The 14,324-nt window shown below is 41.0% G+C and overlaps 2 protein-coding genes across 2 annotated transcripts; both read left to right on the forward strand.

Moving 5' to 3' along the window:
* The first annotated feature begins 275 nt into the window (after positions 1–275).
* Positions 276–5,046, forward strand: myf6 (myogenic factor 6). The gene is made up of 3 exons (XM_034163633.1): positions 276–837; positions 4,569–4,644; positions 4,752–5,046. The coding sequence occupies exons 1-3, from the start codon at positions 310–312 to the stop codon at positions 4,859–4,861; spliced, it is 714 nt and encodes a 237-aa protein (XP_034019524.1). The 5' UTR covers positions 276–309; the 3' UTR covers positions 4,862–5,046.
* A 7,018-nt stretch (positions 5,047–12,064) lies between these two features.
* myf5 (myogenic factor 5) lies at positions 12,065–14,208 on the forward strand. Its single transcript, XM_034163632.1, has 3 exons — positions 12,065–12,704; positions 13,501–13,573; positions 13,829–14,208. Exons 1-3 carry the CDS (start codon positions 12,252–12,254, stop codon positions 14,020–14,022), a joined length of 720 nt encoding a protein of 239 aa, XP_034019523.1. The 5' UTR covers positions 12,065–12,251; the 3' UTR covers positions 14,023–14,208.
* The last annotated feature ends 116 nt before the right edge of the window (positions 14,209–14,324 follow it).

Consider the following 14,324-nt stretch of genomic DNA (forward strand, 5'->3'; position numbering starts at 1 on the left):
GGAAAACCAAGTCATCTACATGTCGCTTTTGGGGAAATGTGCTGCCACTTCGGCAGGCATTTAAAGCACCTGTCATGAAACCCGAGGTGACTTTTCCATAACTTCTTAACGCCTTAATGTATATATGTTTCCAATAAAGTCAGTTGGTTGTAAAGACTCATTGAAAAGCAGGCGCTTGATGGCGTGTGACAGCCAAAGCACTGGATAGAGTTTCACATTCTATATATAAGACTGGTGACTACGTGTCCCTGCTGCTCTATTTAAATGCCACAGTCTCAGTGGCAAAACAGACGTGAGGACCGCAACAATATGATGGACCTTTTTGAGACCAGTGCCTATCTCTTTAGTGATTTGCGCTACCTGGAGGAAGGGGATCATGGGGCATTGCAGCCCTTGGACATCGTTGGGGTGTCTCCACTTTATACCGGCCACGACAGCCCGCTGTGCCTGGGGCTGGATAATGCTCTGTCTGAAACCGGGGGTGAGAGCAGCGGCGGGGAGGAGCACGTCTTTGCCCCACCAGGACTCCGTGAGCACTGTGAGGGCCAGTGCCTCATGTGGGCCTGCAAGATCTGCAAGAGGAAGTCGGCGCCGACGGACAGGCGAAAAGCCGCCACGCTGAGGGAGAGGAGGAGGTTGAAGAAGATCAACGAGGCCTTCGACACGCTGAAGAGAAAGACAGTGGCCAACCCCAACCAGCGGCTGCCCAAAGTGGAGATTTTACGCAGCGCCATCGGCTACATTGAGAGACTGCAGGAGCTGCTTCAAACGCTGGATGAGCAAGAGAAAATGCAGCAAAATGGATCGTCATGTGGTTTTAACAGCAAAGAACACAGTGTAAGCTTCAAAAAAAGAAAAGTCCGCTTTAAGTCCTATACAAGTCCTGGGGTTCATGGGTGCTGATACTAATCCCTGGATTCTGTAGTGATGGCGGTCACCATTAAACACACATTAGCTCAATATTGGACATTTTTGCTTAAGATCAGCCTCAACAAGTTTGTTTTTGTGGTACTTGTATGCTAATTAGCCATTGTAGCTTGCTTGGTTATGCATCTGCATGGTTGACTATCTTGTGTTTGGGTATTGGGCATCATGGCAATCATTTGATGGTGAGGAAGATTGCCTCCTGATTGACTCCCATGGGATAGCTACATCCAAGGTGGGGCTATAAACCACCACCTCCTCCGCTGTTGAGGACTTATTGTTTTGCCCGAACCTGGTCGATATTTCATGTTGAGGGTCACTTTCTGGCCTTCATGGCTACCATAGTGACTATGTGCCACACAAGGTCCCAACTGAATTTAATCCAAACTGACAATCCCCTAATTAATTTGTTACCCAGGTGTTATGACATGGATGAGGGGTTGGATTTTGACACTCAAGGGAACTGGGTACTGGTGGCATGGTGACAAAGCCTGCTGTAGTGTAGCACTAATCATTATACCTAATATCACAACTCCAAGATTAATTTATTTTGCAAATTGTTACATATAGCAGCCTTATGTTTACCCATAAAGACTTATTATATAAATAACTGATGTTTTTGCTCATGAGAGATTAGAGCATGCCATAGGTATTAAAGGCACTGCGCTGCGGTGGTTTGAATCATATTTATCTAATAGATTACAATTTGTTCATGTAAATGGGGAATCTTCTTCACAGACTAAGGTTAATTATGGAGTTCCACAAAGTTCTGTGCTAGGACCAGTTTTATTCACTTTATACATGCTTCCCTTAGGCAGTATTATTAGACGGCATTGCTTAAATTTTCATTGTTACGCAGATGATACCCAGCTTTATCTATCCATGAAGCCAGAAGACACACACCAATTAGCTAAACTGCAGGATTGTCTTACAGACATAATGACATGGATGACCTCTAATTTCCTGCTTTTAAACTCAGATAAAACTGAAGTTATTGTACTTGGCCCCACAAATCTTAGAAACATGGTGTCTAACCAGATCCTTACTCTGGATGGCATTACCCTGACCTCTAGTAATACTGTGAGAAATCTTGGAGTCATTTTTGATCAGGATATGTCATTCAAAGCGCATATTAAACAAATATGTAGGACTGCTTTTTTGCATTTACGCAATATCTCTAAAATCAGAAAGGTCTTGTCTCAGAGTTATGCTGAAAAACTAATTCATGCATTTATTTCCTCTAGGCTGGACTATTGTAATTCATTATTATCAGGTTGTCCTAAAAGTTCCCTGAAAAGCCTTCAGTTAATTCAAAATGCTGCAGCTAGAGTGCTAACAGGGACTAGAAGGAGAGAGCATATCTCACCCATATTGGCCTCTCTTCATTGGCTTCCTGTTAATTCTAGAATAGAATTTAAAATTCTTCTTCTTACTTATAAGGTTTTGAATAATCAGGTCCCATCTTATCTTAGGGACCTCATAGTACCATATCACTCCAATAGAGCGCTTCGCTCTCAGACTGCAGGCTTACTTGTAGTTCCTAGGGTTTGTAAGAGTAGAATGGGAGGCAGAGCCTTCAGCTTTCAGGCTCCTCTCCTGTGGAACCAGCTCCCAATTCAGATCAGGGAGACAGACACCCTCTCTACTTTTAAGATTAGGCTTAAAACTTTCCTTTTTGCTAAAGCTTATAGTTAGGGCTGGATCAGGTGACCCTGAACCATCCCTTAGTTAGACTGCTGGGGGGTTCCCATGATGCACTGAGTGTTTCTTTCTCCTTTTGCTCTGTATGCACCACTCTGCATTTAATCATTAGTGATTGATCTCTGCCCCCCTCCACAGCATGTCTTTTTCCTGGTTCTCTCCCTCAGCCCCAACCAGTCTCAGCAGAAGACTGCCCCTCCCTGAGCCTGGTTCTGCTGGAGGTTTCTTCCTGTTAAAAGGGAGTTTTTCCTTCCCACTGTAGCCAAGTGCTTGTTCACAGGGGGTCGTTTTGACCGTTGGGGTTTTTCCGTAATTATTGTATGGCTTTGCCTTACAATATAAAGCGCCTTGGGGCAACTGTTTGTTGTGATTTGGCGCTATATAAATAAAATTGATTTGATTTGATTTGATGAACAACCTCAACAGCTTATGTTTTTAGGGTAGTTGTATGCTAACTAGCTAGGCTAGCTTGTTAGGTTATGCAGTTGCATAGTTGACATTAACATGCCTTGTGAAGCTGATAGTGGTGATGAAACCTGTTATAACGTAGAGCTAATCATGATATGTTAATACTGAACGGTTAAATTATTTGTCAAATATTGTATGGACAAGAGGACAACATGTTTTTAAGACAGTTAGATGCTAATTCACCAAGTTAGCTTGTTTGAAGAACACAGTCTAGCATCATATGTGTGGCGGGAAACTTGGTGGTGTAGTGATTTCTTACGGAACCTGTCATGTTGTGACGCTAGTAATGGCACAAAATTTCATACAGTCACTTGAGTTTTAAATTATTTGCAAAATTACTACATGTGTAGCAGCCATACATTATCCAGCAAACACATACAGATCAGATTATCAGGAGCATTTGACATTAACAGTCTTAGCAAGCTTATTTTCAACTTAGATGCTAATTAGCCAAGCGAGCTTGTTTGGAGAGGTATTGACTGTTACATGTGTATCAGCCTTACATTACCCAACAAACACATATGATCACAATGTCAGGAGTATTTGAATGAACAACCTCAATAGGTCTGGTTTTAAGGGAGCTAATTCTTTTAACTGTTCTAGCTGGTTAGCTCAGTCATGAACTAAATATTAAGTTGAAAATGAGGATTTTTGTACTAGTTGCTTTTGTTTTACAAATGGCTGCTAACTATATCACTCTGTTGTCAAAACCTGTAAAAGTTCTGCAGGGCAGAAATATATGAAATCATCTTATGTGATACAACAAGCTAATACAATATGCTGATGTTAGCACAAATTTATGTGCCAAAAACAAAAACAAAAAACCACAGCATAAACCTGATATATTCACACAGATAAGCAAATCTTTTGCTTCAGCTGGCAGATCCTTGCAAATATTTGCATTGTATTGAATTTCTCTGGAATGAATTGCTAGCCTCTAAGCTAATTTTTATTCGGCTTCTCCCATGTAGCTCGGGGTCACCACAATGGATCCGGTATTATAGATCAACATGGTGATTTGACAAAATATTTCTGCCAGACACTTTTACTGGTGCAAATCTGGTTCTAGAGAGAAAGGTTTCCTCAAACTGGTAACCTTCTTGGTGGAAGACAGCTAACCCCTTGCACCACCACGCGGTCCAACATGCTATCTAACACAGTGATATTTGGTATAATGTTTGCAGTACTTGAGCTCAGTGGGATAAGGAGCTGGGACACCGATACATAGACATGAGTTTGATTCCAGGTCAGTCTGCATTGTCTCTGGTCACCCACCCATAAATGTGTCCGGGCCTTGGCTGGGGAAGTGTTCTGAGTCAAACTGGCATCCCATTCAAGTGGTGTCTTATCTAGTTCACACAACGGATGCTTGGGATAAATACCCGATGGGTCATTGGGTCTCGGGCCGTTAGTAGGACTTACAGTACTTGTGACACTGGTTTATTTTGCAGTTTTTTCCTCTTGCTGCTCTGCAGAAGTCCAGCCACGAGTACCCCTCGGAGACCTGGGTGACCTCTGCAGACCATTCCACTGCAGCAAACAAGGCAGAAGGTAAAGACGCCTCACGTCCAGTCTGTGGAGAAACAAAGGAAAATGAACCTGACAATAATGTGCGATCACAATTTATTTTCTGGTGTTTTATTTATTTATTTTTCAAGGATCCAGTGAGTTTTCTGCGTCCTCTAGCCTCCTGCGTCTGTCCTCCATCGTGGACAGCATCACCAACGACGAGAAAATCAGCCTCAGCAAGGACGTCTCTGAAAATTAAAATATTAATCGATCAGAGATTTTAAATTTTAAATTTCCACTATTCATCACTAAATTATTTCCTGTGTTTGATTGTTTTTGTGTTTTCATTTGTACAGCATCAGCATCAGACATATTTCACAGCTGAAAACTTGTACATATTTTTTAACGATTTATTTATTTTATATTCAGAAGATGGCAACGTATAAAAAAAGAAAAAAGAAGAAAGGAATGGATGTTGCATTGAAATACTTGTACATAACTGACTCAGAAATAAAAGTCTTTGCAATACTCTAGACAACATGTTTTTATTTTAACCTCTATCCAGGGCTGGCCCTAGGCAAGACTTTGTTTGGGGGCTCATGTGTTTTTAAATATATATATATATATATATATATATATATATATATATATATATATATATATATATATATATATATATATATATATATATATATATAGAGAGAGAGAGAGAGAGAGAGAGAGAGAGAGAGAGAGAGAGAGAGAGAGAGAGAGAGAGAGAGAGAGAGAGAGAGAGAGAGAGAGAGATTGTTGTTGTTACTGTGGCCTTTAGTTGTTCGCATTCTTTTTTAGATTAAAGATTAGATAAAACTTTATTGACCCCTTGGGAGGTTCCAGCAGCATTGTATAGCAGCACACAGGGTAAGAAGCACACAGAGTATCAAAAGTGAAAGTAAAATAAAAAAAAAGATTATATATAAAAGTATACTTATATAAATATAAGTACACAAATATAAATTCCAGAAATACTGCTCGCTATTGGTTTGTTCCACCACCATTGTATAGCAGCACACAGGGTAACAAGCACACAGAGTATCAAAAGTGAGAGTAAAAAAAATAATAATACAAATACACTTATATAAATATAAGTATACAATACAAATACCAGAAATACTGCTCACTACTGGTTTACTGGCTACTACTGTTCCTCTCCTTCCCGTCCTCTGTCTTCCTGTTGACTCTATATTTGATGAGTACATAAGTAAACTGAAAGTATACTCACTTATTTTTAATAAACAGCTGTGCTACTTGTAAACTCGTGAAAGTTTTTTGTTAGTGTTATTTTGCCACTAACATTTCAATGGATGAAAGTGTTGGGGGACCCATGTAAGTTTGGGCCCCTAGTCTTCAGCCTAGTAACACCCGTGCATAGCCCTGGCCCTGGTTCTGGAAGTTCATTCACTCTAATCCAGTCTGTTATATATATATATATATATATATATATATATATATATATATATATATATATATATATATATATATATATATATATATATATATATATATATATATATATATATATATATATATATATATATATATATATATTTTTTTTTTTTTATTATTTTTTTTTTTTTTTTCATGACATTATTGTGAAACATTTTGGACATTTGACACATTTTCTTGAGGCAAAACTCTTCAGCAAATAGATTTGTGGTGAGTTGACTCTTGGCTCCATCCTTTTGTTTTGCCTTCGGACACTTCAGGATGCCCCTCCCAGCGTTCATGGACATTAGAAGTCTGTAAAGATGGTCTAAACGGGCCTTGCTGTACTTTGCTGCCGGCCTGTTTCTCTTTGTTCCAGCTGGCATCCAGCAGGCCGAGTCCCACAGCGGTAACTTGAGTCCCCTCCAAACACAGTGTGGCCCCCTCCCATCATGTTCTGGGACATGATGGAAACTCACAGCAGCAAAACCCAGTGGGATAATGAAGTTATCCGACCTGTTGGGTCTTAATTCATCGTCACATGGCGAAGCGTTTACCGCGCATGTGAGCTGTTTAAAACGTGACACGACGCAAACAAATCCATTCAGGCTGGTTGGTGGTGTACTGACATGGGGGGGGGGGGGGGGGGGGGGGTGGTTGGGGGGGTGTCGATGATGTCGGGTGATGAGTGTTGAGGTTTATTCCTGGAACTCTATAAAACTGCCATTAGTCGAGCCTGGAAGTACGACAACAAGTCTTGTTTACAAAATCAAGTCAGTTTTGATCTGTTTTTGAGAGATTTTTGACAGTTAGGGTCTCGTATTTCCATACAGGTGATCTTTCGAGACTTTATTATTATTATTATCATTATTATTATTGCTATATTACGAAGAATATTGGCTCCAAACTCTTTGGGTTTAACTATGATCTTCAGCTTCACCTTTCAAGGTCAACCAGGGTCAAAGGTAATCTGACCAATAGGAAGGTGATATATGACTTTATATTAGTGACTAGCTGAGGTACTCGTTCTACACACGTGTAATAGAGAAGAATTTTAGCCACGTCATTGTATATTTCATGTCACTTTAGTTAAAGTGTAGTAAGTTGCGCTGCATTGTGTTGCATGTTGTCATTAATTTCCATCAAGCAATTTGTGACATTTCATTAGACTCAACTGAATGATGATTAAACAGTGACGCCACGTCACGTCACTGCAATGCTCTGGCAGCCGCCGTACACAGCGGGTACATTTTAATTCGAAAAATGTGCGCTTTAACTGGCACACGCCGCACACTGGCCCGTTCAGATTGTAATAAAAGTGTGATGCTGCTGCCTGACTTGAGTACAACTCCACCCCCTCAGTCCGGATCACCTTTCCTCTCTTTGCCACCTTTCGCCCACATTTATCCAATCCGAATGACATCCCGATATCCGCGCCGTAGATTCTGGAGAGCCGGATCAGTGAGTCAGTCTCTTGCTCACTCTTGGCACACAGCGTGATGTCGTCTGCATACAGGAGGTGGCTGATGGTTACTCTGTAGCAATCGCCTAGTTGTTCCCGATGTGTAGTGAGCACCTTGTACGGCAGCACCCTCACATTGGGGTGAATGTGAGTCATTATTGTAAAGCGCTTTAAGCATCTGATGCAGATGGAAAAAACACTATATAAATGCAGTCCATTTATCTATTTAAATTTAATCTATTCTTTCTCTGCATCCTTTTGCTCGGTGTCGTGGTGATCGGTGAACAGGATCTTGAAAAAAAAAAGAAAAAAAAATATATATATATCTGCGGCTGAACACTGCTTTTGTCTTTTTATTTTCATTCGCTTTTGTCTTTTTATTTTCATTCTCTTGTCCACACAAAGAAACTGCACCATCAAATTCTTTCTTTTATAACTTTACAGGGTTTTTGGTGTCGCTCATGACGCCGTATAATTCTCATTCGTCTGCGTTTTAAAAAGTCAAATCCGATGAAAGCGGAGCTGCTACGGCAGGATAAACTGTGAGGCTGGATGCCGTGCTTTATCCAGAGTTTTCTGGAATATCCTGCTTGGAAAGGGATTTAAAGTTGGCACCGCACCTCTGCTCGCTGCCAAACAAATGCTCTTGCCACTCAAATGTGTGTGTGTTTTTTTTTTTCCTTTTTTTTTTGGCACTATTTCTTCGATGGAAGTTAAAAGCATCTTATATTTATCTTGTTGAAATATGCTTCTCTGTAAGATCTTGTCTTTTTATGAAATTCCGGTTATCCACATGTAGAAAATGGGAATTCATTTACATTTTTTTTTCAAACAAAATCGACATTAAAAAGCAAATAAAGTTTGAGAATTTTGCACAATATTACAAAACAATTCCATAAAAATTATACTTTTAAAATTTGCATGATAGTTCTCTGTAAAAGAGAAAGTTTGTGTGCAACATCCTTGTTAGTGAGCATTAGCATGTGTGTTATTTGACGAGGTTTCTCCGTGTGAAATAATTAAATTCAGATACGAAAGCTCACAAATGGAAATAATGTTTGTCACATGACATCCAAACACACAATTCTGGTGAATAGTAGTCAGTCATATTTAGCTAGTGCTGCTACATCTAGCGAGGTAATGGTTCTTTAAAAAAAACCATGGTGGGGTGAGGCTTCTACAGTTGAATACAATAAATAATATGTAAAAATGATTTAGTGTGAACTTTGCATGAACACAGGTATTGTGATTTGTGGAGTTGTAAGCACGTGTGTCAACAATAGGGGGGTGTTTTGTGGGCTGTGGTGGACAAACTACGCAACACCAGCACTTGTAACAAAGTTGAAAGATATCTTCTGTCTCCAGTTCTTTTTTTGTCATTTATAAAAGCAGATTCCGATTTATGTGCGATTAGCATATGTCAACACGCTGATTATCAGGTGTGCTAATGTAAAGTACTGTTTTTTTTGTGTGTGTGTGTGTGTGTGTGGATTTTGACGTTGTATAACCTTAAGGCTGAATGATACTGAATAGTGCCCTCTGTAAGCGCTCTATGAGCCTTGTAACACACAGCCCCAGTCTCCCCTATTTTTTCCACACAAACTGGATTAAAAGTTCGAATATTAGTAATCTGATAACTCAGCATATTAAGAGTGACACTAAAGGAGTTTTGTTTAACAAAAAAAAAAAAAAAAAAAAAGAAGAGTGTTTTGGAGATGAGTCTTGTTGCAGGAATTTAATGAGTAATTGTTTGTCACGTGACGTGTCCAACTCGCAGGCAGGAGGCAGTTTAGAAGAAATAAGGCTTTCAGACGTGATGGGTATAAAAGATCAACCTCCTGGCCTTCACTTAACTCTGTCTGTGACCCCTGAGAACAACAAAAAAGCAAACACAGTTCAAACACGGTTCCCAAGAGAGCGGCTGATCATGTGCGCAAAGGCTGCGCACTAAAGCCACGTGCTGCGCAGATCTGCGTCCGGCCGCAGTGCGGAGAGCATCAGGCAGGTTTTCTCATCGTCTTAATGGCTGTTCGCAGTCCAAACACACTTTGATCGTCTCACACCGATGTCTTCTTCAGCTGTGCTGCAGGTACAGGCTGTTTTTTTAGCTGCGCAAAGTTCCCAGAGATCCGCAAACGGTTTGGCACATTGTGAGAAATATCCGCAGAGTTTCCTCGGAAGCTGTCAACAGCGCAATTACCCCAAAAACCCAACAGCTCCCACAGAAAGTCAAGAAAAACGGTGCAGTTGGTGATTTATAGGAAGTTTAATATCATTTGGAATTACAGAATAATATGTTTTACTCTGATTGTGTGAAAAAATATTTAAAATGGTCAGTTTTTTTCTGTTGTAGAAGTAAAAAATAATTTTCGTTATGCAAAAAAAACAAAAAACAAACAAACAAACAAACAAACAAACAAAAAAGAAACACGTGTCATTACCCCATCTAAATAATTAGAGTGGCACTCAGAGTGCCAACTTATGCCAGGACTTTTGCATGGTGATCCTTAAATATTTTGGCAAAACAAACCCAGGTCGCATCAAAATTTCAGTTATTTGTTATCTATCAACGGGTTTGCCTGCTAAGTTTGACTGAAATCGGTTTGTTAGAGTTTAAGAAATTGATCAAAATAGAAAAATCTACTGATAATAAGTGATCCAGAATCAACACCAAAATTGTATAGAATTGTCCTTTTAATACTTTTTTTTATTTTTTTCTGTTGTAGAAGTAAAAACAAATTTTCGTGGCACAAAAAAACCCAAAACAAAACAAAAAAAAAAAAACAACCAACCAACCAAACAAACAAACAAAAAACAAAAACGTGCCATTACCCCATCTACATAACTAGAGTGGCACTCAAAGTGCCAACTTATGCCAGGACTCCTTATTCATAGAGTTTTGCATTGTGATCAGCAAATATTTTGGCAAAACAAACCCAGATCGCATCAAAATTTCGGTTATTTGTTATCTATCATGGGAAATGTTCGGCTGCTAAGTTTGACTGAAATCGGTTTGTTAGACTTTAAGAAATTGATCAAAATAGAAAAATCTGCTGATAATAAGTGATCCAGAATCGGCACCAAACTTTTATAGAATCGTCCTTTTAATACTTTCACCAGAAGGTCGTTACAAAGCATTGTGAGAAATTTCTCAAAATGATGCCAAATGTGTTTTTATTTATTTATTTATTTATTTGTTTGGAAAAGTAAAGTAAATAATAATGTAAAGTGTATTTAGGTTCAGAATTCAAATCTGGAGTTTGATCAACACCAAAAACCTTTCCCACGAGTTTTCATGGAAATTAGCTAAAACATTTTAAAAGAAATTCACTGTAAGATCAAAAAAAAAAAAGAAAAAAAAAAAAAAGAAAAACTGACTTCTTCATAACGGCAACTTTGCAGAATCCAGAATCAACATCCGAATCCTGATCAGCACCCAGATTTAACAGATTTTGGTGGTGGTGATCGGTGAAAAGGATCTTGAGAAACGTGTCAGAATTATGTTAAATTTCTTGTTTTGTGTGAATTTAACAGATCATCCTTTCACCGTCATGTTGATCAATGCAAAACATTTTGAGATTTTTTTTTATTTCAAAATTCTGTTAAATGTCCTGTTTTTGCGATGCAAAAACTAAATAAACTCAGTACCAAATCTTAAGGAGTATTTGTTCATCATGTTCAAATAAAAATTTTCACTTAGTTTTATGGAAACTGGCTGGAAAATGTTAAAACAACAACAACAACAACAACAAGGAAAATCAAATTGACCTCCTTCACTACAAGAAATAGGCGGGAAAATGATCCAGAATCCACATCGTAATTTAACAGAGAGAGAGAGAAAAAAATCATCATTCAACCAAACGTTTGTGACAAACGTTTTGTGAAACACTTGTAGACTTCGAGCAGACAAACGCTGTGACTCTGGAGCGCCGTTCACACCATTTGTTTGACACGCATCAGTAACTTTTAACGGTTAAAATTTGTCCCATTCAGGCCAAAATGGCGGAAGAGGTTTGCAAAGCGGTGTGAATTGTGTGATTAGTGTTTTTAATGAGCTTTGGCAAACGGGGACGCCTCTTTTCCCGCCGTGATGAGCACTGAGGCGTTTTGCAGGAGGCTTTACTGCTGCGGCGGGAATTCATGGGGTTTGAAATGTTACACCTTCCCTTTGCAGCTGGGCTGTATCTGCAAGGGCGTTTTCTACGCCGTAAAAAGCGGCACATGGTCGTCCTTCTTCTTCTTCTTCTTCTTCTGCTGCCCCTCAGAACACGAGTCATATTCTTGGGGGGTTTTTACACATCAATCGTGCAAAATGAAAGAAGGCGAAAGCTGGCGTTCCTGAAACATTCCCAAACGTGGTGTTCATCGCGGCCTTTTCAGGGGTGTTGGAAGCTGCCAGTGGTGACGAGTGGGAAAACACCCGTGAGTGCAGATGTGGGAAACTCTGCATGGTACTGGGGTGGGGTGGGGGGGATTTGGGGGTGGGTGGGGGGTCGATAGTGGACTGGGACGGGGCAGGGAGGGAGCTGAACTAACCCCTGTCTGCCTTCTGGCTGGGCCAATGGGCCATGGTAATTAGATCTGGCCAGTGTGGGCCCTGGGCTCTGGACTGGGGGCATATAAAGGGGGGCCCAGGGCAACAGACCCCTCATATCACTCAGAGGTCTCCTCTCCCACCCCACGCCTCTGCCATCCATCCATCCTTTCTTTCAGACAACCAGCCATGGACCTCTTCTCACCATGCCAGGTCTTCTTCGACAGGGCGTGCGCCTCGTCTCCAGACAGCCTGGAGTTCAGCGCCGGCGCGGAGCTCGCCGGCTCAGAGGAGGACGAGCACGTCAGGGTCCCCGGAGCCCCTCACCAGCCGGGACACTGCCTCCAGTGGGCCTGCAAGGCCTGCAAGCGCAAATCCAGCTTCGTGGACCGCCGGCGGGCCGCTACCATGCGGGAGCGCCGCCGGCTGAAGAAGGTCAATCACGCTTTCGAGGCGCTGCGGCGCTGCACCTCAGCCAACCCCAGCCAGCGTCTGCCCAAGGTGGAGATCCTGCGTAACGCCATCCAGTACATCGAGAGCCTGCAGGAGCTGCTGCGGGAGCAGGTGGAAAACTACTACGGCCTCCCTGGAGAGAGCGGCTCAGAGCCCGGCAGCCCGCTGTCCAGCTGCTCTGATGGCATGGTAAGACCCCCGGGCCATGTGTTTGACACCCCTCACATTCATTCATCACATTGCTTCTGTTTCCCATCAACATTTCCTTTGAATTTTCCATTTTTAGCAATTTATCACATCAGCTTCTTTGTGTTATTTTGCCCCAAGACCTCACGTACTGCACGTCTGCGCAGTATCATTTGTTTTTCCATACAAATTACTGTATCATCTTGTATTCCTGCCCTGTCCTGTGATGCAGCTCTGATTAAAAGAGCCTTTCTGGAGGTGACAGGGGGCGAGATAACACAATAGAACTTGTAATTCTGGATGGACTAATGTCTTTCCCACCACTGGACACTTTATAGCCCTAATAAACCAAAGTAAATCCACCTCACTGAAATCTGGCAGGAAAACCTGGATGCTGTTCTGCATTCCATCCCGACTGCATGTTCTGCAGCCCTGCCAGGATTTTCTGCAGATTTACAAGGAGAAAGTGTCATCTTGCACAAACTGGTGTTGCTTCCACTGATACAATCGATTGGCCACGCTCGGGGGCGCGGCCGGATGTGGGAGCGCGCTAGGGACTCTTCGGCTGGAAGGTGGAAGTGAAATAAAGAACCCCCCATAACTTTGGAATTCAGGATTTATTAGGTTGTCCGAGATATCCGGAATGCCATTGATTGTTGTTGTCTCTCTTTTTTTTTTTTTTTTTTGCAACCTTTCGACTATGATTTTGCAAACATAACGCATCATCTATCACTTCTGCATTTCTCAGAGTGTTTGTGCACCGAGTCAAGGTTAAATGAGATTCTTCATCTTCTTGCAGACTGGAAGCAACAGTCCTGTGTGGCAACAGCTGCATGTAAACTACAGCAGCGGTTATTCTTATGCTAAGGATGGTAAGATATTTGGAATGGAAGCATGAAGTCATGCATGATCCATGCATGCATATACATATATATATATAAATAAATCCCTAAAAAAGTATGTTAAATTTGCATGTTTATTTTTTTCTTATGTGTGTCCTGCAGGATAAGTTAAAGATGCACATGCACACGCTGACACGTTCACGTATTTTCATTCATTTTTGCAAAAGACAATTTGTCCTCTTCAACATGTGTATCTTTCCTCACTAATCCTTTCATTTTTCCCAGAAAATTCCGGCACTAAGGAAGCCGGCGCCTCCAGTCTGGAGTGTCTGTCCAGCATCGTGGACCGCCTGTCCTCGGTGGAATCCGGCGGCCCGGTGGCCCTCAGAGAGACGACCACTTACTCCCCCAGCGGCTCCAACTCACAGCCCTGCACACCAGAAAGTCCTGGATCCAGACCCGTCTATCACGTCCTGTGAAGGGAAAATTACATTCCCGAAGACACCAGAAGTACTTTTGTGCAAATCTGCAGGAGAACGTGGCACCAACCAGCTTTTTTTTTTTAATGTACATAAGACTGTAAATAAGTGATGTAAATGCCCATTTATTATATTCATTCTTAGACTCATTAAAATGTATTTAATAATGAAATGTTGCTAATTCGCTGTGTATTATTCAAACATGATTTTGTATTTAAACAGTGCTGTAATTTCTACTTTACATGATGTTATGACCATTAAATCTTTCGTTGTTTTGTGCAAAAAAGAAAAAAAGGTGTTTG

The sequence above is a fragment of the Thalassophryne amazonica genome, chromosome 22 (assembly GCF_902500255.1).
Source record: "Thalassophryne amazonica chromosome 22, fThaAma1.1, whole genome shotgun sequence".
NCBI lineage: Eukaryota > Metazoa > Chordata > Actinopteri > Batrachoidiformes > Batrachoididae > Thalassophryne > Thalassophryne amazonica.

Coding starts and splice junctions, on each gene's coding strand:
- myf6 (XM_034163633.1), top strand. CDS start 310: ATGATGGACCTTTTTGAGACCAGTGCCTATCTCTTTAGTGATTTGCGC. Junction 838..4,568: donor TTAACAGCAAAGAACACAGT/GTAAGCTTCAAA, acceptor GCTGCTCTGCAG/AAGTCCAGCCACGAGTACCC. Junction 4,645..4,751: donor TGCAGCAAACAAGGCAGAAG/GTAAAGACGCCT, acceptor TTATTTTTCAAG/GATCCAGTGAGTTTTCTGCG.
- myf5 (XM_034163632.1), top strand. CDS start 12,252: ATGGACCTCTTCTCACCATGCCAGGTCTTCTTCGACAGGGCGTGCGCC. Junction 12,705..13,500: donor CCAGCTGCTCTGATGGCATG/GTAAGACCCCCG, acceptor ATCTTCTTGCAG/ACTGGAAGCAACAGTCCTGT. Junction 13,574..13,828: donor TTATTCTTATGCTAAGGATG/GTAAGATATTTG, acceptor CATTTTTCCCAG/AAAATTCCGGCACTAAGGAA.